General features: G+C 40.3%; 2 protein-coding genes across 2 annotated transcripts; both read left to right on the top strand.

Moving 5' to 3' along the window:
• The first annotated feature begins 814 nt into the window (after positions 1 to 814).
• TMBIM4 (transmembrane BAX inhibitor motif containing 4) lies at positions 815 to 8,441 on the top strand. The gene is made up of 7 exons (XM_068401541.1): positions 815 to 969; positions 2,944 to 3,052; positions 4,354 to 4,459; positions 5,959 to 5,992; positions 6,979 to 7,096; positions 7,596 to 7,641; positions 8,226 to 8,441. The coding sequence occupies exons 1-7, from the start codon at positions 873 to 875 to the stop codon at positions 8,430 to 8,432; spliced, it is 717 nt and encodes a 238-aa protein (XP_068257642.1). The 5' UTR covers positions 815 to 872; the 3' UTR covers positions 8,433 to 8,441.
• Positions 8,442 to 9,769: 1,328 nt separating this feature from the next.
• Positions 9,770 to 13,466, top strand: LLPH (LLP homolog, long-term synaptic facilitation factor). The gene is made up of 3 exons (XM_068401185.1): positions 9,770 to 9,843; positions 9,953 to 10,136; positions 13,238 to 13,466. The coding sequence occupies exons 2-3, from the start codon at positions 9,956 to 9,958 to the stop codon at positions 13,399 to 13,401; spliced, it is 345 nt and encodes a 114-aa protein (XP_068257286.1). The 5' UTR covers positions 9,770 to 9,843; positions 9,953 to 9,955; the 3' UTR covers positions 13,402 to 13,466.
• The last annotated feature ends 12,449 nt before the right edge of the window (positions 13,467 to 25,915 follow it).

Below are 25,915 nucleotides of genomic sequence, written 5' to 3'. Positions count from 1 at the left end.
TTTACTTACTTTGAAGAACAGGACACAAAACTAGGAGAAAGCCTTAATAAAATTCTGCTTTGCGTTATAGGTTTATAAAAGTGAAACTCATCTCTAGTGGGATATACATTGATGGAGGGCATTAATGCCCAAAGCCTCTTTTATCAGTTATTGCTGAAGGCAGCTACGTATTTGTAGCTGTGAACAGCCCCAGCTTGCTGGGGAACTCTTCCCGTGTTAGCAGCTAGAGGTGAATCAAAGGTGAAAACCAGTAAAAGGGCTGATTTTTTGAGTCACTGGAACTTCCCTTCCAGACCTTTCAGACCTAAAATAGACACAGGAAACGGTGTTTAAGATAAACACAAGCACAACGCTTCCTCAAGCCAGCGGGAATCCCGCGCAGGGCAGGCCCGGGTGGGTAAATGTCAGTACGCTGAGGAGATCTTCATGGGAAACCCAACCCTACTCTACTCATGCAAACCCCACACGTAGAAGCGAAAGGTCGCGGGCGCCTCTTGGCTCCCAGGGTCCCTCCCCGCCCAGGCACACCGCGCCGAGTCCCACCCGCGGCACCCGTTACGCCGCAGCCGCCGCCGCTCTCCTCAGCCCTGCCTGCCTCCCTCCCGCTGCAGACTCTGCCCACAGGGACCTCGGGGGAGGCCGGGCGGGTCCGGCACGGCGGGTTACGGCCCGGTGCCGCGCACACCCGCGCCCCGCCCCCGCCCGCTGCCTCCGGGGCCCGGCCGGCCCCACAGCGCCCCCTGGGAAGGAGGGCAGCCGCGATCGACGAGCTCGGCCGCTCGACAGAGGGCCCTGCTCGGCGGTGCGGAGCGCGCCTGCCTCTCCCGGAAGCGGGGCGGCTGTCGCCGTTGCGGGGCGAGGCGGCGGCGACGATGGCGGCGGCGGAGCAGCTCTACCCGCGGAGCTCCATTGAGGATGACTTCAACTATGGCACGAACGTGGCCTCGGCCAGCGTCCACATCCGCATGGGTAGGGACTGGGGCGCGGGATGGTCAGACCGCCCCCCCAGGAGTTCGCCCCCCTAGGACCCCCAGCCCTTGCGGAGCGGCCCCTGCGGCCTCCCCTCGCCGGGCGGTCAGAGGGGGTGTCGTACCCCAGTGCTCCCAACAAGCTCCTCTCTGTTAACCCCGTCGCCTGTGGCGTTTAGCTGAATTCAGGTGCTGCGTAGTATTTTAACCCTGTGGGTAGAGGCTGGGGGTGGGGAGCCAGGGCGTTGCTTCGTCCAGGGCAAGCATCGAGGGTGAGAGGAAGGTCGGTGGCCGGTGAAGGTCTGGGTTTTACCGTTTCAGTGTATAGGAGACAGGTCTTTTTATTGGAGGGATTAAACCCGTATAGGTTCAGACTTGATTTTCCCCTGAGTGATGCATTTTGAAGCCCAAACGTGACACATAAGACATATAAAAGTTAAAATAGCTGCCCATAATTACAGTAGTTTAACCAGGAGGCTGAGAGGTTGAATTCCTTCTGTGAGGTGTTAAAATACTGTCTCTTCTGCTTAAGCGTTTGCATGCTGTGAGGTCATATTAGTGGCCATGAAATATTGCTTTGCTGTTAATATGCAGGTCTCAAATGCAGTGAATACTCTTGTAGAAGGCGTCTAATCAGTAATCCTTGCTGAAATAGTTACAGTGTTACTGGGTACATCTTAGAAGAGAAACAGCTGTGTGTTGTGAATTTTTTATTAGGTACCTCTGATAAACAGGAGACCTCTTCCTCTAAAAATACAGTTTTATCTTTGGAAAATAAAGGACACTATAGGAAATATGAAAGAGATATTGCCATTAGCAAAATTGCTGATGCATTTAATAATGTGGGGAGAAGGCTATGCTAGCTAGCAGGCTACTTCTAGGTTTGTTCAGTTCATTACTACAAAGTAGGCCCCAGTTCCCCATGGCTTACAAGTATATTTAACTTTACCTGCTGCAAGCAGGTAATTCAGCTTCTTGTAGTATGTGCTCTTAAACTTGTTTAGGCTGTGCTATTAAAGATTGACTTGATTCTCCCTGTAAGCTTATTCTTCCTTTCAGAGCATTTTGTCTAATGGACTTGGTCTGCTTCCATTCAGAACAGAGAATATTTGTATGATGTATCTGATGTCCTGAACCACTCCCACTCTTCATAATTCTAGAATTAATGAGGCCTGTTAGCTTACTTCTGAGATTTAAAAGATTTTTTTCTAGCAGTCTGTATCCGTAGATACCCATTCAATACAATGCAAGTCGCAAATGATGATGAATGGTGTTTAACGTAGAATGTCCTGAGTTGGAAGGCACCCACAAGGATCATCGAGTCTAACTCCTGTCTCAGCATAGGACAACCCCAGAATTCACACCCTGTGTCTGAGGGCATTGTCCAAATGCTTCTTGAATGCTGTCAGGCTTGGCGCCATGACTGCTTCCCTGGGGAGCCTGTTCCAATGCTCCACCACCCTCTGAGTGAAGAACCTTTTCCTAATATCCAGCCTAAACCTTCCTAAACGTGGCAGAAGGACAATCAAATAGGTATTACTGTAAAAGTTTTTCCTTTTTAAACTTTTATGGCTGTTTCTCTCTTCCACAGAACTTCCAAGTTAACCTTTTAGGTCCATTAGATACCAGTAATGTGATGGAGAAGGTATACTGTTAGTAATTTCTTGGTGAGATTAGTTATATGTAGTTTTTAAAATAGTCTGAAGTAAATTCCTTGCAGATGTCTTTTGTATTTCTTTTGTCATCGTTGTAATTGTTTAAATAATGATGTCCAGGAATAAGTGTAATTTTGCTGGAATAGTGTGTCAATTGTTTAAAGAAAAATGGCTTCTTACCACTTTGCTCTGTGCTTTTTCACTGAATAAGGAATTTCTAATGATGATTCCTTATCAAATAGAAAACTTGTATCTGATTTACTTTTGAACTTTGTAAGTGTAACTCAAAAGTGATTTCATTTTTATTTTCCTTATTCTAGCTTTTCTACGGAAAGTCTACAGCATTCTTTCCATTCAAGTTCTTTTGACCACAGTCACATCTGCAGCTTTTCTGTACTCTACTGGAGTGCAGGCTTTTGTTCATGAAAGGTGAATACTAAAATGAAATGGAGCTGTTTATCATGTGTTAAGTATAGTTTATGTAGTTTGTTGCTCTGGAACACTTCTTCAGTATTCCTAATTATTTTTATACCCTGTGTTTTGATTCTGTAATAGAAATTTTGTAACCTGATTAGGAAATAACTTTTCTTCTCTGACATTTTTCTCCTTGGTTTATTATTAATTTTTTTAATTATTATTGTCATTAAAGTTTATTCTAATCACTATTAATAGTGCTTATTTTAATATTTACACTATGAAAACATGTACATCAGTTGCAGAACGTCTCAATTATTGACATTTCTTGGTTTATGGTCTAAGTATCTGCTTTTAGAATCTGTTTGGAATGCTGTAGTTTATAGGTACCTGTTGCAAAAAGCTGAATCATGTCTTACTCCTCTCCCCTTCTCCCTCCTTCATCTTCTTTTGTTTTTTTTTTTTTTTTCCTGAAAACTAGTCTGCTAAAATTCCTGTGTGCTTGCTTCTTTTTGGCTCTCAGATTTTAATGAGAATAAAACAAGTCTTAAAAACCAAACTGTGGTGAATGCGCAGGGGAAAAGGACAGCTGGGGAAAGGAGGGGAGCACCGAATCTGGTTTCTGTTTTCCCCCAAGTGCACTTGCAGACTTTGCATTTACTTTCACTTCAAAGCCCAAATAAAAAAGGAGCATCAAACACTATATGAAAGTTTCTGTATAAGCTATAGTGTATACAACAGAGGTTGTAAAACTACAGTTTTCTACTTAAATCTGATAATTTAAAATCCTTCTGCTCACTTAGAACTGTTGTGATTTTTATATTTGATTTTGGTCCAGTTTTTGCTTGGAGGGCTGCTTGAATTTTTTAATTACAGCGATACTTACTGGTCAGTACTGATTTTCTTTGGTGCAGTTAGTGCCCATGTTTGTTGCATTCAGGTGCTTATAAAAAGCAGTTCCCTGAATGTAGAGTTCTTAGCAGGCAAAATATTACACATACTTTAATACTGTTAGTTTAGTACAGATGGATTTTCCTCTTCACATGGGTTCATCTCCAGGTGATGGATTCCTGGGCAGTCTTTAGCTTCAATATGAAAAAATTGTCTTTACTTGTGACTATGCTATTTTTAACTGACTGTCTGTGGTGGTATGTTTTAGAGCAGTTTTATTGTAAAACTTGCTTTACATTTACTTTGGATATACAGAGCAGTATCTTTTATCTAGGCGATCACTTAAAAACTTGTTTTTATATGAACTCTTTTTTAGTCTTCCAGATATTTTAATTTTGATGACCTTTTTGTATGAAACTTTATAGGCCTGCCTTGCTTTTGATATCTGGGTTTGGATCTTTGGCTGTAATTGTGGCACTGACCCTCTACAGACACCAGCATCCTGTTAATTTATATCTGCTTTTTGGATTTGTAAGTATTTATATAAATTTAATAATCCCTAGAATATCTTTCATTGTGATGAACTCCTTGAAGCAAACTAATTGTGGCTAATTTGTTTTTCTTGTATTCCTTGAAAGATACCCCATATACTTCCGAAGTTCTGAGGGTTTTTTTTGGAGGTTCTATCCACAGGTTGTTCCTAGATAGCTTCTACTTCAGGTTTCTTCCAGCATCTTTTTAGGAAGAGTGTTAGAACTTGGAATCGTGTTGAGCAAGCTTTTTTTTTTGTGCGTGTGTATATAAATGTATCTATCTGCTGTCATTGTTCTGTTGATGTCAGCGATTTTTCCATGAAACTGCTCAGTAGGAAAGGAGGCATTTCTGTTACCTTATTTGTTTAATGGACAGCCTCCAGCAGAGACCCAAATGCAACCAGCCATATGTGTTTGTTTCATTAATTGTTTTCTTTTTGATGCTGAATTCTGAGTGTGTCTCCAACACAGGCAGGTCAGTCGGAGCTGTCCTTAAATTTCAGTCTCCTGCCTGATGTTGCACATTTGTAGATATGGGCTAACTGTTGCTCTTGGATATTTTGGATTATGTGGAAAAAGAGTCGTCTGAAAAGAAGTCACAGTTGCACAATTAGAATTTGATGCTTTAGGAGTTGCCTGAATTGTATTTGTGATACAATGGGAGGACAGCTTTTCTGTGTAAGTAAACAGACTGTTTAAATGGTAACACAGTTAGATGCTTCCTGACTTCGGAACTCTTGCAGGAGAGTAAAACGTTTAAAAACTTTCAACAAGTGCAGCTCTAACAGGGAGTGATGTAATAGTTTGGCCAAATGTGGTGTGGGAGTTTGTGGTATGACAGTTTAAGTATTACATTGTGTAGGAATAGAAGGACTCAAATCTCTGTGTGATAAATGGGTTTAAACAGAATATGGGTTAAATGTTGTTATTTCTGACCTCTTGGTTCATGACATGGGGACTTTTCTCATCTTTTATTGTAATGAAACTTAATTTGAAATTATCTTTTAGAAAAACTCAGGGTCCATACTAGCCTTCAGCCCAGACATCAATAATATGTTTGATTTTAAGTTAAATGTTTCAAAACAAGGACGAGTGGGAAAAGGAAGTTGATGTAGACACTTAGTTGTGTAACAAAATATTGAGTGTGTATTAATTTTATAGCCCCTTGAATAGTTTGTAAGAAGTGTGATAAGAATGCTGTGTGCTTTGAGTAGAAAACCTAAACGGCGTTTTTCTATAGGGGCTGTATCTCGTTCATTTTCAGTTTATATTGTGTTCTTTTTATGTAACACAACTTGAGCACAGTAAGACAGTATGATTGCCATTTTCTTGTTGAAACCTAAACATGTTTTCATATACAAAGATGTAACAAGAGAGCTAATGCATTGCATGCTGGGATTACATAGCAGAATGGGACTCATTGCGTGTGAAGTCTCTGTGTAAGTATTTTGTGGGGTTTTTTTAATCCTTGTAATTTTTTGTTTTTACTTTTTGTAGACTCTACTGGAAGCATTGACAGTTGCCATTACAGGTAAATGGTAGCCATCCTATTGTCTGATTCCTTAAAGAAATTGGAAAAGGATATGTTGTATTAATTGCCATCTGAGATTCCTAGACGTGACTAAAGTGATAATAAATCCCCTGTTTGAAAATTTTAATGACAGTGATATGAGTTTAGCAAAAAAACCCCAGGGAATCAAGGGAGAAAACTGGATTCTGATCCAGAACTGAAACTGTATAAACCTGAAGTGAGAAATGAGTTGTGCCATCCATTCTTTTGGTACAGCTAGCAATGCTCTTTCCTATAAGGCAGCTCTCAGCAGACCTGATCTGCAAGTGAAATAACTTTATCTTCCACTTCTGTTTCCTCCAAGGGAATTACTTTGAGTTTGGAGAGTTCTGTACTTTGCTGTCAGGGTTGAGATGGAGCGGTGTGCAGAGATGTCATGGCATCACCTTGCACTGTAGCTTCCAGCATAAGTTGAAACCTCTTCATTGTGGTTTATGGTCTCCTGCAAAAAGAAAGTTGTTTGGGGAAAGATTGAGGAAAGAGGGAAGAAAAAAGTTCCACTTGTTTCTCTTATCTTTCCCTTTCAACCCCCTAATCAAAACTTTTATGAACCTTTACAGGGGACTGATTGTCTTGTGATTTTTTTTTTTTTTCTTGCTTCGGTATCCTGAAAAATTCAGATAGCTTTTCCCTTAAGATCTCACATATCTTGGCTTAAAAATACTTTTGTTTTTGCTTTTATTTTTTATTGTGAGTAGGGACGATCTGTTATCTCCATGTAAGAAGCTACAATTATAACTGTCAAACTCAGCTAGTGCAAGGGTCCATGAGTCTATGATCATGATTTTCAAGTGCAAAGACAAGTTCAGGCACAATTTACTTTTTTTGTTCACAGTTAAGATTTTTTTCCCTGTCTGTGAAAGTTTAACCTTCTGTTTCCTCAAAAGATAACTTAACAAATACATAGTACAGTGTTCTTTAAATGACTTTACTTTTTCTGTTTATAGTAAGTTTCTATGATGTGTCCATCGTCTTGCAAGCCTTTATTCTTACTACTGCTGTATTTCTTGGACTGACTGCATATACCTTGCAGTCAAAGAGAGACTTCAGCAAATTTGGAGCAGGGTATGTTGTCATATTGATGATTTTTTTTCAATTGTTTTTTTTTTGCTAAGATAGTTTTTCTTTTTTTAAAGCGAGCTTTGTAGATCCAATAAGGAATACAGGTCAATAGAGCCTGCTTCAAGGGAATGGTTGAGGGTGTTATTTATCTTAAATTATTAATTTTATGCAGTTCTGCTTTCTTGGTAAGAAACTCTTTTTTGTTATGATGATTCTTAAAACCGTAGTATTACACTAGAAAACTAGTTTACCTGGATTTTCCACTGAGACAGAAGGCAGCTGCTTGAAATATTTTTGAAAAAAAAGTAAAGTTAGGACATAACTTTTGACAGCTTTATAAAACCAAGTTTTACTGCTGATACCAATGAACAGTTGTCATCCAAGAATTATGGATATTTACTTACCAAATATATTGTGAAGAGGTTTTATAGCAAGGGAAGAGATTTTAAGTAAAATTTAAAAGAAAAGATATTGTTGCTCACAGTTTAATTTTTTTTTTCAGCCTCTTTGCTTGTTTGTGGATTTTAATCTTCTCGGGTTTCTTGAGGGTAAGATACCTTGTGTTCAAGGTTAAAAAATACTCTTAACATAAATCTTTTACTAACGTCTGGTATAACAAAAAGGTTTTGGACAGTGCAATATAGCTTAGTGAAAGAAAATTCCTAACGAGGTTCATTACTGTTGTAGATTGTGCTGCTGATCTTTTAACCATTCAATTCCAATTCAAATTTTTGTTGGATGCTATTCTTGCTAATGTACAAGGGGTATTTGCATTGATCAACAAAATTTGTCAGTCAAGGTCCACTATTTGATGAGAGAATGGGGAAGGAGATCTGGATTTCAGTTGTCTTTTGTTTTTCAAATTTGTCTTCTGTTGTTAATATTCTGGAGACCAGAGCTTCCTCTGTCTTAAGTGGAGGCACTTTTACTCAGTTAAAGAGATTGTGTGACTGGGGACTATATGAAAGAAGACCACTGAAATGTCATTGTAATATTGTATTTGTGTGTACCTAATAGTAAAAAGACAATGTGTATCCTTGTTTTAAGTGTGGCATATTATTATGCAGGGATTTTAATATTAAAAAGAAAATTAAATTTACAATTTTTTTTTCTGTGTTTCATTTGCCTCCAGCTGTTTTTCTACAGTGAGACAATAGAGCTGGTGTTTGCTGCTGCCGGAGCTCTTCTGTTCTGTGGATTTATTATTTATGACACTCATTTGCTGATGCACAAATTATCTCCTGAGGAGTACATACTGGCTGCAATCAATCTCTACTTGGACATCATCAATCTGTTCTTACACCTGCTGCGTTTACTGGAAGCATTTAATAAAAAATAGTCAAAAGCAGTGTGGTTTGGCTATAGGATATATAAAGTTAAGTACCTAAATAGCATTCGGATGATCTACAAACTGTGTATTTCTGTCTTCTAGAGACTGAATCTTTATTACTTCTTCATTCCATGAATATTGGTCCCTCGTTAGGAAAAAAAAGAAGGCTTTTTATGTAGCTGAAGTTCTTCTCTAGAATATATATTTTATGTAGTTAACGTGCTGTCATCATTTCAGTCACTTTTTTTAATCACTTAATTTGCACTTGACATAATTCACAATGAAAACATTTGCCACCTTGTGATTGCACCAGAGTAAGCCTCTCTCTGCTATTCTGTAGCTGCTGGAAAGGTTTCCTTTGGGATTGTTAGCGTGTGTACCGCATAAGGGTAGACTGAGTTTATTGTTGTGCAATGTTTTACTAAGCTAAAATTTTTTCTAGTTTTTGTTTGCTAAAATGGAATGCTCCCTCTTAACAGAGATACTCTGATTTTGTTAAGGGCTGTGAGATTATTGTGTAAGCTGGGAGAGCGTTAAAACAATTAAAGGAAATGTGTTCTTCATGTGAGTATTATTTATAGCCTGTCTTTCAGTGTTTTGAAGAATCATTTGGAGATGGATTCTGGCATTTTATCAATTTGTGTATATCGAGGTTAATTGTCTGTCAATAAAAATTGGGAAACCTTTAGTCTGTTCTTGCAGGGGAGACCGGAGAACTTCAGGGCGCTGAGAGCAAGCACTGCGGAGCTTTGACAGACAGGCAAGTGCTTGCTGACAGGGGAGGGGCACTGTGGCAGCGGTTGCTTTCCAAACTGTTGAAATCCTGGAAGGACAAGCAGGGTAAAAACAATTTTGAAAGGCTTTCTTACGGCATATTCAGTGTTTATGTCGAAGTATTGTTACGCTGGCCTGGCCTGTCAGTGAGAGGTTAGCAAAAAGGTGACGCAGTGCTTGGGGAACTTCCCGTGTCCTACGACGAGCAGTGACAACATACGCTTTCTGTGCTGGAACTTCACTGAGGCTGCGAATTGTTTTGAGCAAGCGTGATGATTCTCCCGTCGTAGGGTTTCGTTAAGAAAGGTGTGGAAGTAGCTAAAAATCGCTTTTTTTCCTTGTGATGAACGTGGTTATTTTTTCATCCATCGCCACCCCCCTCCGCACGTGGTTATTTCACACCTGCAGCACGCAGCTGGTCCGTGGCACAAGCCCGAGGCAGGCAGGCGGCGGGGCGAGTCCCGGCGGCCGGGAGCGGGAGCGGCTGCTGCGCGCTCGCTCGGAGAGTTACGGTAAAACCCGCAATGCGGCGCGGACTGCGGAAAGGCCGGGGGGCGGGGCCTGGAGGGGACAGCGTGCATCGCCCTGCGCATGCGCGGACGGGGAGGGCCGCGAGGGCGGACGGCGGGCCTCGTGCGCGGCTGGGGTGAGCGAGCGGAGGGGGCGGCAGCTGGGGTAGTGGCGTCCGCGCCGCCCTGACGGCTCCTCTGCCCTGCGCTGGCTCCCCCCTCAGTCTCCCTCTTCCCTCCCCTCAGGACATGGCGAAGAGCCTGAGGAGCAAATGGAAGAGGAAGATGCGGGCGGAGAAGAGGAAGAAGAACGCGCCCAAGGAGCTGGAGAGGCTGAAAAAAATCCTGGGGACCAACGCGGATGTCGTCATGGAGGAGGTCAAGGAGGTGGCGACCGTGCTGCCCCCCGAGAAGGTCCTCGAGCAGCGGGGTGAGCTGGACTCTGGCGGGGCGGCGCTGGCAGGCCGGGCCGGGGCCGAACGGCGGGCCGGGGTGCCCGCGCCGGCTGTCAGGGGCCCTGCGTTGCCCAGGACCCGCCTTTTGGGTGCCCGGCTCTTTTCATCCCCCCCTACCCCGGGTCACGTTTCTAGCGTGTTTTTCACTATGCCAGTTCTTCTGTGGCAACCACCCATGCGCAGGGACGTCCCGCGGTGTGTTTATTATTGTTCCTGTGACTTTCGCTGTCGTGATCAGACTTACGATTATTCCCTGTCGAGAATAGTGAGTTGGAAAACCAAATCTTTGGCTTTTAAAGCTAAAAGATGCTATTAAGGCATTGAATCTGGTCATTTCATATTAGCTTCTATATTGCATCTGGTTATTTGTGAAACAAGCTTCTTAACATTTGACTTAAAGTCTGTAGTATCTTATGGAGAGACATCTTTTTGTGAAGACATTAGGTGGGTGAGGATTCATCACTTAGCAGTTGTTCCAATCACAGCATTATGTTTGCTGTTAAACTGGAGATAGGATATGATTTCCTCCCTAGTTTAAAGAGGACACTAAACATATAGAAGTTGGACTTAAATCTAAAGTAATTTTGTAGAGATTTTATCAAGAATAGAGTGATTTTTTTTTTTTTTTTTCCTTTTTAAATGTACTGTCTCAAGGTAGGGGTAGTAGGGACCCTGGTTTTGTATGCTAATTAATGCTGCATCGCACATGGTGCGGGAGTCAGTGGTATTAGTGTCTAGAGATAGTGCCATCTTCCTCTCTGTTCCTTGAACAGGATGTAGTGTGTAAAGGAAGTAACCTGGGAAGTGGAAACAAAGGTTTTAAATAGCTATGTACTGGACAGGAGTCAGAAAGACACCTTCTCTTTCCAAAAATGCAGTCCAAACTAAATCATAGTCCTTTTTTCTCTCCAATTTATGCCACTCAAGCTGTTATGATATTGCTGATACGAGATTTTTATGTGGCACGCAGAAGTCTCTTCTGCAGACACCTCTGTGGGGATATAGAATAATGCTAGTAATCACTGTCAGTGATGCAGACAGTTTTGTCAGTATTTCAGAAATTAGGAAAGACAGGGAAGAGTTGTGAGGTTGAATAGCAGACTGTAAACTGTATTGAAAATGGAAATAGAATGCAATATAAAAATACTTGCCCAATTAAGGGTAGCTTGGAGTATAATTTATAAGTTTATCCATGGTTCTCATTTGTCCCATAAACCAGATGTAAAAGTTGTTCTTTACAGGATTGTTAGAATTGAATTTCCAAAATGTTTTGGAAAGTTGTCAGCCTTCTGATACTGACACTGAAGCTGGAGGAAACATCATTGTCTTAAACCTAGTTTCTGAAGCAAATGCCTGTCTGTCTGTCATTCCTGCACTCCCTTCCAAGTCTGCTGGCAACTTTTCTACAGTGGCCAATTTCGCTTGGCCTTTCTAGAGAGACAGCAGCCTCAGAAATACTTAAGAATATATATATTTCACAAAACAACTGCAAGTTTTGTGAAAATAATGGTGTATTCTTTGAGAGGACTTTTCAGCACTAACTGTTCGTGGACACAAGGGAGTTCACATCGCCAAATATTATAAGGACTGAAGTAGATTAAAGCTTCACCCAGAATATGCACTTTCCATAGACAGGTGAATAATTTTCCAGCCTAAGAAAGTATATAGGTGTATATTAGCGACATTTTCCTGTGTTACTTTAAGGTATTTTTCACAGCACACTGTGAACTAATTTTTTTTCAGTTCTTGTTGTTCAGAAAAAAACAATGGAAGGTCTGGCTAGCCTTTGGTCAAAAATGGTTTTGTTGCTGTTTTTAAAACTGGGCATGCGCGTATTTTTCAAGATAATCATATCTATTGAGTCTGCTTTGATAACCTACTTTTATAGCTTTTTTTTTTCATGTATGTAGAGTTGGTTTTCTTGGTTTTTTTTTTTATGTTAAGTTGTTGGAGGCCATCTCTCCTTTTATGACATTTGGAAAAGAACGCTGTTAAGGCCTCATGTTTCTCTGGTGTCTCAGGAGGTTTCTGGAGCCAGGACTTTTTTTGCTGCCTGTTGCATGCTGGATCAGCCTTTGCTTGTGCCAGCAGGCACTGGGTCACTGTGCTGATTCTATGCTGACTGCGAGTATTTGTATCCCAACTTTAGGGCTCCCTAAGCACACCTCTGTGATGCAGATCCCTGTAGACTATCAGCGTGCTTCAACTATTGAAGCAGCATGTTGGCCTTTTCCTCGCGAACTTTGTCTCCCAACATCAGACAGGCACAACAGAAAAAAAGTCTTTTTTCTTTTCTGTAAGAGCTTGTGATAAAGTTTTTAGAGTTGCACATGGATGGTTTGGAAACAAGGTTGAAATTAAATAGTAGAGCACAGTTTGAATCTATACTTAAGGTGTTCGCCTTGTAGCCTTGTTGTCTCACCAAGACATGACATTCACGTGGGGTTAGCTAGCTGGGGACGCCGTTCCTGGGAGTGACCATGTCACAGTCAGTCTTTCTGATCCTACAGACTAATCCTCTGTTTCTGTCTCTAAATACATTAGACTTGACCTTGTGCTCACTTTTTGAGGCAAATGTAGCATCACTGGCTCATGCTTCGTACCGTCATTGTATTTCAGCTTTTCTCTTTATTCTTCTCTTTACCTGTCTTCATCTTCCACTCAATTTCATTTTTTAGAACAGATCTGAAACATTACATCATAAAAAGTGTTTAATTATACATATGTTTCAGTAAGCCTGTGGCTTCCTGTATGGTTGCAGCATTTGATGGAGACCACACACAATGTTTTTAGACATAGTATTGGAACAGATGGCAGACTAAAGAATAAGGTGCTTTCCCCAGATGTGGGCCTTTAGGGAAAATTCTACATATTTACTATCAGCTGTTGAAGTTCCTGGGTTGCAGTTGTATCGGTTTGGAAAGCGCTTTCAGTGTATAAAGTCTTCAGCTCTCTACGTTCAAATACTGTTGTGCGCAGGGATATTTTTGTATAATTTTTGTGAATCTAGTAATAAAATAGCTTCTATGAAGCTGATTCATGTATTTTACTCACTATAAATGCCTTTCTTTTTCAGATGACTGCAAAATGGATGTAGATAATAAACGAAACAAAAAAACTCTTCTAGACCAGCACGGACAGTACCCGATATGGATGAATTCCAGACAGAGAAAGAAGCTGAAGGCACAGCGTGTTAAAGGGAAAAAGAAATCAAGATTGGCCAAAGGCCTAGTTTGGTAAAATAAGAGTCTTGTAAGATCATGAATACTTTACTCACAAAATAAATATCCCAAATAAGTACATGATATTTCTGTGCTTGGCCACCAAGTATAATTATTGTGTTGTATGAGCTTTTGAAGAGACCGTTAGGCCAGCAGCTGATGAAAGCAATATCAACTTGGTGTCTGCTGAACTTCAAAAAAAAAATACAAGAAGCAAGCTGAGTGCCTTTGAATAGACCTAAGTGTCTGTGGTTATCTGTTTTCTTGAGGGGGGAGGGTCTTCATCTTTTGTATTGTGAACGCTGAAAATGATAAAGGAAATCTAAAAATAGTGGAACGGTAAAGGGGTTTTGTACTGTGGTCTTTGTCAATGTAACTTGTCTTTTAGTAAATTTAACCAAAGGATTCTGTAAATTCACCATATCTTTTAAATTCTTCCGGAAAATTACTTTTGTTGCGCTGCTTTGTGTTGCTTTTAGCATCTGGTAATTAATGAAAACAGGCTTTTAGCATGTAACTTAAAAGAGAATACACACTGAAATCGACACCAAGGCTTCATGAAACTTTTGTAAGTAAAAAGACAAAGTGTCAGTCTGTTCCAACAATTTTTTCTTTGGGAATTAAAGTCAAAGTATTTCACTGCTGTCTGTGACAGAAATATTGTTGGAACTGAATAACTGAAAGTAAAACCGATTCTTTTATTATTAATATGAGAGAATGGAAATGCACAGATTAGAAATAAAATAGTTTTATTTAAGACATTTTCCAAGTTTTACTAAAGTAAATGAGAATTTACTTTTCCATATGTACTTTCAGTAGCCTTTTATTCCTCTTAAAATGGTACTCATCTATCATGCCTTATAACGTGGGCATAGGATAAAATATTGCGTCATTGCGTAACAGATGCCATTTATATGTGATTAGCTACAGTTGGTTGCATATTACTCGGCAGTAACATGTGATGACAGATGCAAGAATTAGTTGCCCTGAAAGCCTGTGTTTTTTAAAATGCCTCTCGTTTCAAGGATGGAAATAATTACAGTACCGGTCCTGTAGTATGTTGCGTGTGGAAGTACCATTCATCGATACAGAGTGTAACCTTTGTCCAGCTTCATCCAAGATGGGATCCACGTTTTGTAATTGCCCACAGATTGTGATATGTGTCTGTTGTGATAACTTGGGCATAGGAAATAGGATTTATTCTTTTAAAAGTAATTACACTAGCTTATATGGTCCTAAAATCCACTAAGAAGAACTCAACCTGATAGAAAATCTAGTTTTTCTTGAAAAATACACTGGATGTTTTATTATTGTTAGGGGAAAAGTACTCTGTTGCTCAGGTACAAAGGCATTGGAGGAAATACCAATGCATCTTCTGTTTTCATATACGTTGGTAGTTAATGAGACTTGCTAAGATTCGCAGATCGAAGTTTACCAAATTATATGCCATTAATAACTTTGTACTTTAAAAATATTTCCATTAAATTGATAATACCCCTGCTAAAAAACAGATGCTGCTCTTAATTAATTTTTTTGTTTTATTGGATACATGGGTCTAGATTTCAGTATCAAGTATGTTAGCATTTAGATTAGTACTACTTTTAAATTGATTAATATGGAGGAAAGTGTTCTTTAAAGTTCGTAATTATGTTTCTCAAGAAATTGAATGTATTTCTTTACTGTTTTAATGATGTAGGCTGTATTTTGCTTAATGTGTGCTTTGGGGAGTTGTGGAGGGCAGCTTCTTGGGTTTAAGTGCTAACAGTTTGATGTTTTTCTGTAGAGTAAGCACAGTGCTATTTTTGACGTACTTGTTTGTAAATCAGGTTACTTTCAAGCAGCTGCTGGTAGGAAAGCAGACTGCTTTTCCTGAGGGGAGATAATCAAACTGTCAAAGTACTGCCATTTAAATGTACGGCTCCAGAGTCAGTTTATTTTCATTCGCTAGGTGTGTAGCCATACTCTGTCTCATCTTAATCAAGGCTGCCACTGCTGTGCTTGCCTTACTCTCTCTCTCGAGTTGTTCCAGTTCTGCCTCTGCTTCTTCCTGTATAAGAGAAAATGATCTGCACAACTGAATACTCTTTCTTATTTCTGCTTTTGTGGGCTAGCCCTGCGCTTTGTTGCACAAATTTATTAGGCTGCTGCTTTTGTGACCAGATTATGGATTTGAATCTCAAATAAGAGACAGCAGATGCTGCACTGATCTTTTATTTAGCGGTTGCTTCCTACCAGCTGAAACAGTACTGGCTGTGTGAGGTATTTCCTTCATGGTGTCCAGGATAAAGTCAAACAGGTTAACTTAAACTACAGATATTTTAAGACATCCTGTTTGATTTTTGAGCTGAAACAGAGGATAAGAAAGGAATAAACCCCAGTCTTTACTGGAAGGCAGCTCTTAGTCTAGTACCAATGTACTTCTGTGTACAACATCACAGCTTGCTCTGGTGAGGCAGAGCTCACTCTGGGCCAGGAAGGATTTTGGGAGCCTGGCTGGGTGGGATGTGTAATCGAGGCTGAAGGCTCGCTTGTAGACAGCCAGCAGGAACCTGGCTGAATGTGCAGCATGGATGTAACCTCAGAGGCTGAGTTACAGATGCAGCAGGGAAATTTTACCTTTTAGGATTTCAGCGTATACTCTACATGGATATTGTAACTTTGTATTTGGAATTTGCTTTAGATCTGCTTTGAGCAGCTATTTTTGAACACGAATACCACTTTTTTAGTCATCATTGAATATTCGATTTAGATTGCTGAATCTGAACAATTCTGTTTGATCAGTTGATGAAAAAATCATTCTTGTTTCTTTACAATAGAAGGTGAATTTAAACATACTAGGTTTTGGCTGAAATAGATGTTTTAAAAGCCCATAGAGGAATTTCCTAAGGTAAGCTATCTACCTCTAAGCAACATTCTAATTATATAATAATTTGTTGATCTTTATCTAAAATTTTTTTTAAAGTTGTTATTGGGGGAGAAAGTTTTGCAGTTGATTAAACAAACTGATGGAAGTCTAAAACTGTGTAACTGAAATGGCATTGACAGAGGTGGGGTTTTTTTGAGTGTATATGGCGCTGTTACGAAACTGCCTTGTTGGAACTTCCTACCACTCTTAACTCTGCCACCTACCTGCAAAGTGCTGTGCTAGCTGTATTTCATGGACCTACAAACGGTGTAGGCAGTTTTGAACTACAAGCATAAATGCCAGAACTGAAAGAATTAAATATTGTCATTTTATCGAAATGTTTATGTATATGAAGTGTGTGTGTGTATACAGTATAAAATCTGCATTAGCAAATTGCTAAATGTCCTGCAGATTGTTGGCAGTTTCCTGAGAAGACAACAGCGTCTGCCCTTTTTGACACAGTATGCAGGACTTGGTTTTAAAGTGAGTTATTTCAGGTGCCTAAAATAAACGGTGGTGGTAGTGCAGTGCCTGGGCTTTTCTGGTAACTCGTTCCTGCTCTGGGACACCTTTTCTGCATTGTGGAGTCAAGTGGGTTGGGGAACTAAGCTAGCTGAGATATACTGAAAATACTCCTTTTTTTTCCCTTTTTTTTTTTTTTTTTTTCAGCTGGATCAGTTTCCAGCCTTACTCTACAAAAAGCATTGTCAGTAGGAGGCAATATGAGACTGGGAACTAAGAGCTGGTGAAGGCAGGGCTGCGTGAGACAGCCCTTGCGCTGAAGCACTGCACAGAGCTGTGTTCTCATGTGCCTCACTAACGGCCCTTAATGCAACCATCATGCAGTACAGCGTTTTGAAGGTGGGGAGAGGTTCTGGAGACTGGGTCAAGCAAATGCATTGAACAGTGGTTTTGAAAGTGTTATTCCATGGAGGGTATAATATTAGAATAACTGAGGTCAATGTTCTTTCTCACAGTCCCTGTTAAGTTTTGCTGTGACATTCTGACAGTGTAGGCTCCACGGGTACATATAGCGAGCTGTGAGCTTTTACAGATTCTTTCAGTTTGCTTTATCTGCAGCTTTATCTGCAGCTGATACTATGGTTATAGAGTAGACTAACTCTGGTTTGGGGATGTCTAGTACTGGAGGAACAATGTCATGGCCACATGATGCAAAATGCTCCTCTGATACACGGTCACAACTTTTTTTTTTTTTTTTTTTTTTTACCAAAGTAGCCCTATGTTATCTATATTGTACATCTGTTTCTAGTGTGCTACCTTTTCTTCCTGCAGCCTAACGAGTCGCTTGGGTTGTGAATTTGATGGAAGCTGGATGTCTGACCTGTATCATATTTGTAGTGTGAATTGGTCTGGTATTAGAGATTATAGGACCACAGCCTTAGCATTGCAGAAATCTGAGAGGTGCAAAGCAATCTGTTCCTCTGGGTGGCACGGTCTTAATTGAGTTATGGCAGTTGTAGGGATGATTAGAGTCTGAAACAATAGCTATGAATTGCTCTCTTCAGGCCAGGGTTTTGCCATCAATTTTAACTTATCTGAGGGTGAGGTTTCAGGGAAGGACTGAGCCATCTGATAGCTCACTGCTTCAGGAAGAGGCTCTTTTCAACTTTTTCCCCTCCCTTCTGCAGCTGCACTGCCCAATTCATGATTTACTGCTTCAGGAGACAGACATTGGGATTTCTTTTTTTTTTTTTTTTTTGCTGAGCTAAAAGTGAGAGAGAACTGATGGCTTTCTTCTGTTTAATAAGCACTACACAGTTGTGACAAGCCCTCCGTGCCCACTGTCCTTTTATTCTTCCTGCACTACTCCTGGGTTCTGATTTTAACTTTCCCCTTCCCAATAGCAACAGTATTCAAAGGAAAAGAGAAGGCAGAATGGGAAGAGGATGAATTTTGTGCTGCTCCCTCTCCCTCTTCCCAATCACTTGTAACATCACTCTTGCAGGTCTCTAATTTTTATGATACACATATGTTGATATAAAAGGCCTGAAATGTTAGAAACAGTACATGGTATGGTGGCAGAGGGTTGTGTGTGAAGGGTCCTACACAAGGTTGCATGAGGGCTGGTTTATGAAGGGCTTGTATGCTGAGAGCAAACAATCAGTGACTTGTTTTCCTCCGATTTCAATCTAGTCAACTATTCAGGAGACTATGAAGGTTATGAGTTATATTCTGTTTGGTAAACTATTATTTAGCATCTTTTCTCTCTTAATTGCAGTTTATTTTCTTGCAAGGCTTCTAAAGTCTGGATGTAGATTTTATAGCACTTTTAAACTTCTCCCTTTAACCAGAAATTGGGCTTGTGGACAGTTATTTCAGAAAACAAAGGCGCATTTGTTGTCGCAGTACTGCTCATCCAACTCAGTCCAACAAATTCCTCCATACCTGTAGCTGTTGTGTGAAACATGGATAACGTCTTTTTTGAAAGCTGACAAACTCGTAATGTATAGGTGCAACACCTATTCCATGCTACGGCTTGCTACCTTGTGCCTTTAAATTACTTTGACAACAGATGTTCTGTAAACTTGGCTTTGACGGATTGTAACATCTGTGTATGAAAACAGAACTTTTTAGATCTATTGATGGTGCTTCCTGGCCTGGCGCTATGAGCCTTACAGTTAATTTGTGTCCATCTGGCTTCTGCCGAATGTGACGAAACTCAGTCCAGAACAGATCAGAGCCGCAGGATGTCTCACAAGTGAATACAAAAGATTTCGATGAAGGATTAGAGGGAGGGCTGTGTGTCAACAGCTTCTTGCTTGTAGTCTCAGGTTTAGATCATGATCACTACTGCTACTGAACATCCCCACCCCAAATGCAAAATTCAAGTTAGTTCACTTAACATAAAGAATATGTGCAAAAATATATTTAAAACTAAAGTACTTGTGAGAAGTAATTTAGAAAGCCCCGACACATTGCTTTTTCTAAACTCCTTGCACCCCCCGGAAGATGGTGTCATTAGAGGACGTGAAGAAGCTGGAGACCAGAGTGCACCAGGTTGTGTGGGAAGCTGATGGTGGAGCTGCGAACTGGTTATTTTTTTCCTCTTCTAAATGTTCTTAAGACTGTCTGAGTTCCTGTGAAAATGACACAAGGTTAGCCACGCTAATTCTAGAGCAACTGCAGCTAGAGTATGGTCCTTACACAAGGAGTTGCCTGGTCTGCTCATCGTAGCCTTGGCTGTTACTGAGTTGAACAGAAAAAAAAAAAATTAATTCCTTGAGTGTAAGATCAAGGTGTAAGATCATCCATGGGAAAGATTACAGGTCAGTCTCTTGATGCAAGAACTTTAGGAACCATTGCTGCAATATAGGGTACAGTGTTTATGTATGCAGACACCTATGTTTTTATCTGTTCCTTTTAAAGAGGCAACTGAGTGAATATCAAGCACTAGGCTTTCTCTCTTTCTCTCTGGAGGGAGAAAAGCACGTGTAGCTCTCTTATTTTTGTTATTTTGCTTGCTGCTTAAAATGAATACTAATCTGCTAAGCCCTCTAAGTGTCTGGTGTTTTAGAATGATTGTTATAAAACTTCGGGGGAAAACAAAACAAAACAAAACCCCAAAACAAAAAAACAACCCAATTCACAGTTCTGTTTCCTTAGCTAACCGCTATGATGCTAACAGCCAATGCATGTCCTTAACACGTGCTATCAGAGCTCATGTCCAGAATTTCACCCCCTGCTACTCAGAGAGGGGCTAGTTGGAGGAAAGTAATATATTTTTCCTGTGGAAAAGAAGCTTTTTTTCTAACTCCTCACCAAACTCCTGACAGACACTCCCAGCAATGGGAAGTGGATCTGAGCTTCCATGCCTGGTGATTGCCCCTTGACAGCAATGGGAGGAGGAGGAGGAAGCCAAAAGGATGTCAGGCAATTATTTCCCTGGTCGCCATCTCAGCATTTCACTGTCCATAACAGCATCATCCAGATTCATCGGTAAGAGAGACTGGATTAATCTGTGGTAGGGCCCAAGGGCATCCCCTCCTAAATGAGCGCTTCAAATTCAGCGGCGACACCGATGAAAGGAGTTCGTGCCTTCGGTCCGTTCCCTCCCGCGGGCGTTACCGCCATCGCTAACCGGCCCATCGCGGGCTGTTTTGAGAAAGACGCCGTGAAGAACGAACCTCCCTCCACGGAGCCGTCCCGCCGCGGGCAGGGAGCCCCGCGCCAGCCCGGGCTTTGCTGTGGGAGCCGCTGCCCGGTAGATGGCACCGAAGGCGGCGGGGAGGCGGCGGCGGCGGCGCGGGGGGGGAGCAGCCCCGGACCCGCCCCCGGCGGGCAGAGGAGGGAGCCAGAGCTGCCTTTGAACGTGTCCCCCAGCTCAAGGACCGTCTGAAAAATTACGTCTCTGACACCCTGGACAAGTTTTTTTTTTGCGTTTAAGAAATATCATTCGTTTCCCAGCGGGGCGGGTGTTACCGGCAGGAGAACGCTGGAGGCTGCGGGTGTTGCGGGGTACCGCGGCGCTCCGCAGCGGGCTGGTGGGGTTTGCTGGGGGTGTTTGGGGCGCTTCTAGGGTCACCATTCTCCCAGGTGTCAGAAAAAAAACTGCTGGAATTGCTGTCGGATATTTTGTCCCAATAAAGAGTGACATTTAAATGTGTAAAATCACTTCATAATTTTACTGCTATTCAGTTATCCTCTAAAAACATGCTAAAAGTGCTACTTGATGTGAGTGCTTCCCCGATCTGATTTTTTTTTCTCCCCTCGTTTTTTCCAGAAAAGGACACAAAGAGATCCATGACTGCTTCTGATATATAGTGGTTTTAAAAGGAAGGTTCTTGAAAAGCCTTTTCTCAATCAACTGAAATGTTTTAACGAAAATTTGAGAAAGCTGGTGGTAAGAGAGTTGTTTTATATTTGCTTGTTTTATTTGGATTTTAAAATCTCCACGTGATGATTTCAACTAAGGTACTGTGTCAGGGAAATCCAGAAGTGAAGTTGACCAGAGACAAGTAAAAATGTCCGTGTTGTTTTCATTGTCCAAACGTAATGATGTGCAATAATTTAAACCAGCAGTTTCACGTGGTTAAAAATGAATTGGATTTTTTAAAATTCTAAGAGTAACCTCAGAAACACCAAAAAGGATACTGTTTGTGTTAGTTCTTGTGGTTTCAAAACTAACTCTAACCTATTTTCTATGCATTCACCAAAAAAAAAAAAGTGTTTTGATTTTTAGGAATGCGTAGAAAAAAAATTTTGTTCTTATATCAACAAACACTGTTACAACAAAGGCATCCATTCCTGCAGCTATCATTGAAGCTGAGAAAAATAACATAATCTTATGTGTGTCAGGAGTAAGATACAAGCAAGATAACATAAAATTAGAGAGAAAAAGTAAAACAATTTAAAAGTACAAGATTCACTCTGTAATAAAAACAAGGAAAACAAGGTTTCTTTATCTAAACAGTAATTTAAAACCCAAATACACAGCGATACAGTTTAATGAATTTATGGAATAATATTTAAAACTGAAAAGTATTTTTTAAGTTGTAAGAAAATAAATGTTGCTTAACTTGGAGAAATAGGTTCATACTTGAAAAAAGTAAGTTAGATATAGATTTAATTTGCATAAATTTATACACATAAACTGAATTTATGTTGTATCCAAACTTGCCAATTTCAGTGAATGGGAATTTTTCTATTGGTTTGCCTGGAAACAAAGATTAAAACTTTAAAAAAAAATAGAGAAACTGAAGTTCCAGCTTCTGTTAAAGAACAACAAATGAAAATAAAATATGCAAAAAAGTTTTTGCAGAACTTTTTCAAATGTAAATTAAACTTCTAAATATATTTGAAACAATTAAAAAAATCTTTATTATTATTATTATATGCTCTTTCATTCACAATCTCTACATTTTAGGTTCTTATTTCTGTCAGAAACCTCACTAACACAAAAATATAAACCAACGAATGCAGCTTCTGGTCTGCCCTGATACCTTTAGAGATTGTTCCATGAGAAACAGAGGACCCACAGCTTTCATTCACTTTTAGATGTAATGTGAATTTGCTGTGGAAGGAAAATAAATAATTTCCAAAATTGTCTTTTCCAAGTATCTTTTTGCGTTAAACAGGGTTTAGATTCAGTGGCTCCTAATGAATTTGGATATGTTAACTGTGACTGGATCGTATCCAAATATGACTTGATGGGAAAGCCATTAGTTTTCTTCCCTGAGGTTACACTGAGAGCCCATCTGGTGATTGCTAATAAATGTGGACACATTCTGAAAAAAAGAGCTTGTGTTGGATACTGGGAGTTATTACTGGGAGTGCAGTTATACTGGGATGAATTACTGGGAGTGCAGTTTCTTGAAGTTTCATTCATGCACTTCAGGGAAGCTGAGTTTGAGTACCTTAAAACTTGACAAAAGGAACGCGTTGCTCACATGACGTAAGCTTTCTGTTATTTTTTTTTTGTTCTATAGCAATTGTTTTAGCAATAGAATTGTGTTTGCGATCAGCAAAAATGTATTATTATGTAAAAACACTTATGAGAAAATCAAAAGCAAAACCAACCATTAAAAGCAATTTTATATTTGATTGTAGCCACCAAGTGCTTACCCTAAAATAACAACTTTAATTATCAAGTGAGTGCCTGAACAGCTTTCCTCCTTAGTGGGATGAAATCTAAATCCCATTTATCTTTCCTCTGAGCCATCCAGAGCACTTAGGCAAGTAATTTCATTTTTATATGCAGTGTTAGGGAGAAAAATCTTAAAGAGGAACAGAAACATATGTTTGTCTCAACAAAGAGGAAATGCTCATCCATTTTCAAAATCCTATGAACTCTTGGAAAATACAGCAGTACCTTTAAAATAGTAAGGCTAACGGTTGTATGCAGCATATGTTACTTGTGAACACTACAACTATTAATTACATGCAAGGAAAGATTACATTTCTTTCATAAAAAAAAATTCTGTTGTTTAGCTTTTTTTTTGCTTGACAAACCAATTATTAGCCAGGGCAAATGGACCCTGGTTTTGATCAAGGGCGCAATTCATCTCGTCCTGCATGTCCTGCAGCCTCACAGCTATCTGTTGTTGCAGAATGTATGGGTCTTCTTTAGCTGCCGACCCCATCCAGGCATGAGAAAAGGGAGTGAGGAAAAACCTATAAAGCCCAAAATAAAACTGCAGAGTCTTCTGGTTCTTGTCAGGTTCAGTTACAGTGGGGCAGAAACAGCAGTAAATTCACTGAGGCTGTATCAGATCAAAACAGCTCCGTTATAAATGTCATTCATATAAACCATGTGGGCGAGAGAGAAACTGTCAGAAGCAGGGAAGGGAAAATAGGTCTTCTGCACTTCAATAAATTATATGATGTTTTTATAGTTTATAACATAAAAAAATTAAAACTTAACATATGTTTGCCTATACATGTGTGAATGCGTACCCACACGGTAGTATTAAACATTCAAATGTTATAAATCCAAATATTTTACTTTAATAAAATACAGATATTTCAGTCACTGTAGATAAAATTAAAGTACGGTATAAATCTAGGAGAACAAGAGCATTGAAGAAATATTTCACGTTTTCCTCAGGAGTTCGCTCAATGACTTGAAGTGCTTCTGATGGGATGAACGATGTAGTCCTGCTTGGCTTTGCAACTAGTGAGTAGCTCAGAGGGTTGTGATCATTAAAGGTGACGACCTTTAAAGGTGATGGGGAGGTGATGACCAAAGCCCTTGTTTACCTACACAGCTGATAGAAAAATGTTGTTTCCTATGTCTCCCTGATGTAATTGAAATTATCAGTAAGGACCTTAATGACATACAATTTTGCCAAGTTCCCTGTGCTTGATGGTGATGTGTTTGTGTTTTTTATGTTTTGAGACACCTTGACACTATTATTGGAGTAAAATTAGCAATTCATTTACATGAAATAGCCAGAAGTTGCCAGATGATAATGTGCTTCCCCTCCTTTCCGACCTCAGCTAGATCTAGAGCAGTGTGTTAGCTACCAGAGTTCATTAACTAGTGAGAGGTTTATATACATATATGTCGGTTCAGTAAAGCATAAATGAGAGAGAACACACTAGCAAAACCATTAACATTGCAATGACTACAGCTATACAATAAGAGAACAGGTATACATTAAAACGATAGGAGTGCACCAAGCCTTTTAACAAGGGAATTAACTTCGTTATGGAAGTTCATGAGAAGTGAAGCTACACACAGATTACATGCTATCTACCAAAAAGTGAAAATCTGTTTTATTCTTAAAAATTGTCATGCTTTTGGGCACACCGCTAACTTTGAGCTTTGTTTTTTTTTAAACAATTTTCAAGTGGTTTTTTTTGCAATTGTCTCTGAATTTCTTGCCCAGGGCAGCCGAGGTCATTGAGTTCTACTGTCAATGCCGTGCATTTGCCGGTTTAGGTCCCGAGTCAGCTAAACACACAGATACTTGCTTAACTTCAAAGGGGTAAAACATGGGCTTCAAGATAAGGTTGGTACTTATCTGCTCAGGGTAGATTGCTCACTGCCTTACAGGTCAGTCCTTAATGACCACAGGGAGTAAAGCCAGAGCCAAAGAAAAATGAGGTTCAATGGAAACCAGGAACACAGAGGAGGAAACGTATAGAAATGGGAGCCCTAACTTCAAAACTGTGGAGCAAAAAGACCCACTAGCTGCCCCCCAAACTTCCTCTGTTCTTCTCTGTCGGGTCTCGTGTTCACTTGGTGCGTATAATTATGCCTCTGGTCGTGTCCAAAACTATTGCAGACTGGCAGCACATCCTTAAGCACAGCTGGGAAATCAGAGCAGCATTCATTTGCTCCAGCTTTAGATTCTTTATGTTAGACACTTTAATCAGAGCTGGTTATCCTTAGCTCCCTTTTCAATCAGTGGAGGAAATAAGGGACAGCTCAAGGGGTTATTTAATCTGATTTCTGTTGACTACTTCTGCATCTACTAATGTGTTGTCCTCTGCCCATTTCTGTCTGCTAACTACAGTGAAAGTCTCAGGTGAGTTACTTAGATTAGACCTTTATCACAGCTATGCCCAATGTCTCTCTCCTAAAGTTTCCTCTTTCCCTCCCACACTCCCTTCCCAACCAATACAGCCCACAACCTGTAAGCTGAAGCCACAGGGTGACAGGACGGAAGGGCTTGACTCCTTGCAAGCAGAATTTGTGCCTTGCGTTAACCTTGAAACTACTGCATAAATGGGGCTGCTCCTCTGGCTTTACCTGAAAAGACAAGACTTAAGTTTTTTGACAGGAAGGATGTAAGCAGCAGCCAACCCTCTAGAGAGCTTCCCAGGCTGTGGATTCCAGGTGAGCAGACATCTGTTAGTTGTGGATGTGGCACTTCCAGGGAGGGACAAGATTCAGGATACATCTTGAAGTGGATGTTCAGCAGACTCTGACTCTTTTGCAGAGCCACTTATTGCTCCCCGTTTATTGTAAAGAGTCATTAGATATCTAAGCCTAAGGATGTCTGCTGAAGTCTGCAATCCTGAAGCTTAACAGTGAGCACTTGTCTTTTTTTTTTTTTTTGAGTTTATGTCTTTTGTTGAGTGTTGCTGTGAGGGCTCAAGTCAGTAACTTTTGCACATGCAGGTGTGTATAAAGTCTCAGGAGTTTGAGAGTTTCCAGCATAGA

This window comes from Nyctibius grandis, chromosome 5 (genome assembly GCF_013368605.1).
Source record: "Nyctibius grandis isolate bNycGra1 chromosome 5, bNycGra1.pri, whole genome shotgun sequence".
Classification (NCBI taxonomy): Eukaryota; Metazoa; Chordata; class Aves; order Nyctibiiformes; family Nyctibiidae; genus Nyctibius; species Nyctibius grandis.
The sequence above is the reverse complement of the archived record's forward strand: the minus strand, read 5'-3'. Positions and strand labels throughout refer to the sequence as shown.

Excerpts from the sequence above, each read along its gene's own strand:
- LLPH (XM_068401185.1), top strand. The coding sequence starts at position 9,956 with ATGGCGAAGAGCCTGAGGAGCAAATGGAAGAGGAAGATGCGGGCGGAG. Across the intron at positions 10,137-13,237 it reads GAAGGTCCTCGAGCAGCGGG|ATGACTGCAAAATGGATGTA; the intron begins GTGAGCTGGACT and ends TTTCTTTTTCAG.
- TMBIM4 (XM_068401541.1), top strand. The coding sequence starts at position 873 with ATGGCGGCGGCGGAGCAGCTCTACCCGCGGAGCTCCATTGAGGATGAC. Across the intron at positions 970-2,943 it reads CAGCGTCCACATCCGCATGG|CTTTTCTACGGAAAGTCTAC; the intron begins GTAGGGACTGGG and ends TCCTTATTCTAG. Across the intron at positions 4,460-5,958 it reads TATATCTGCTTTTTGGATTT|ACTCTACTGGAAGCATTGAC; the intron begins GTAAGTATTTAT and ends TACTTTTTGTAG.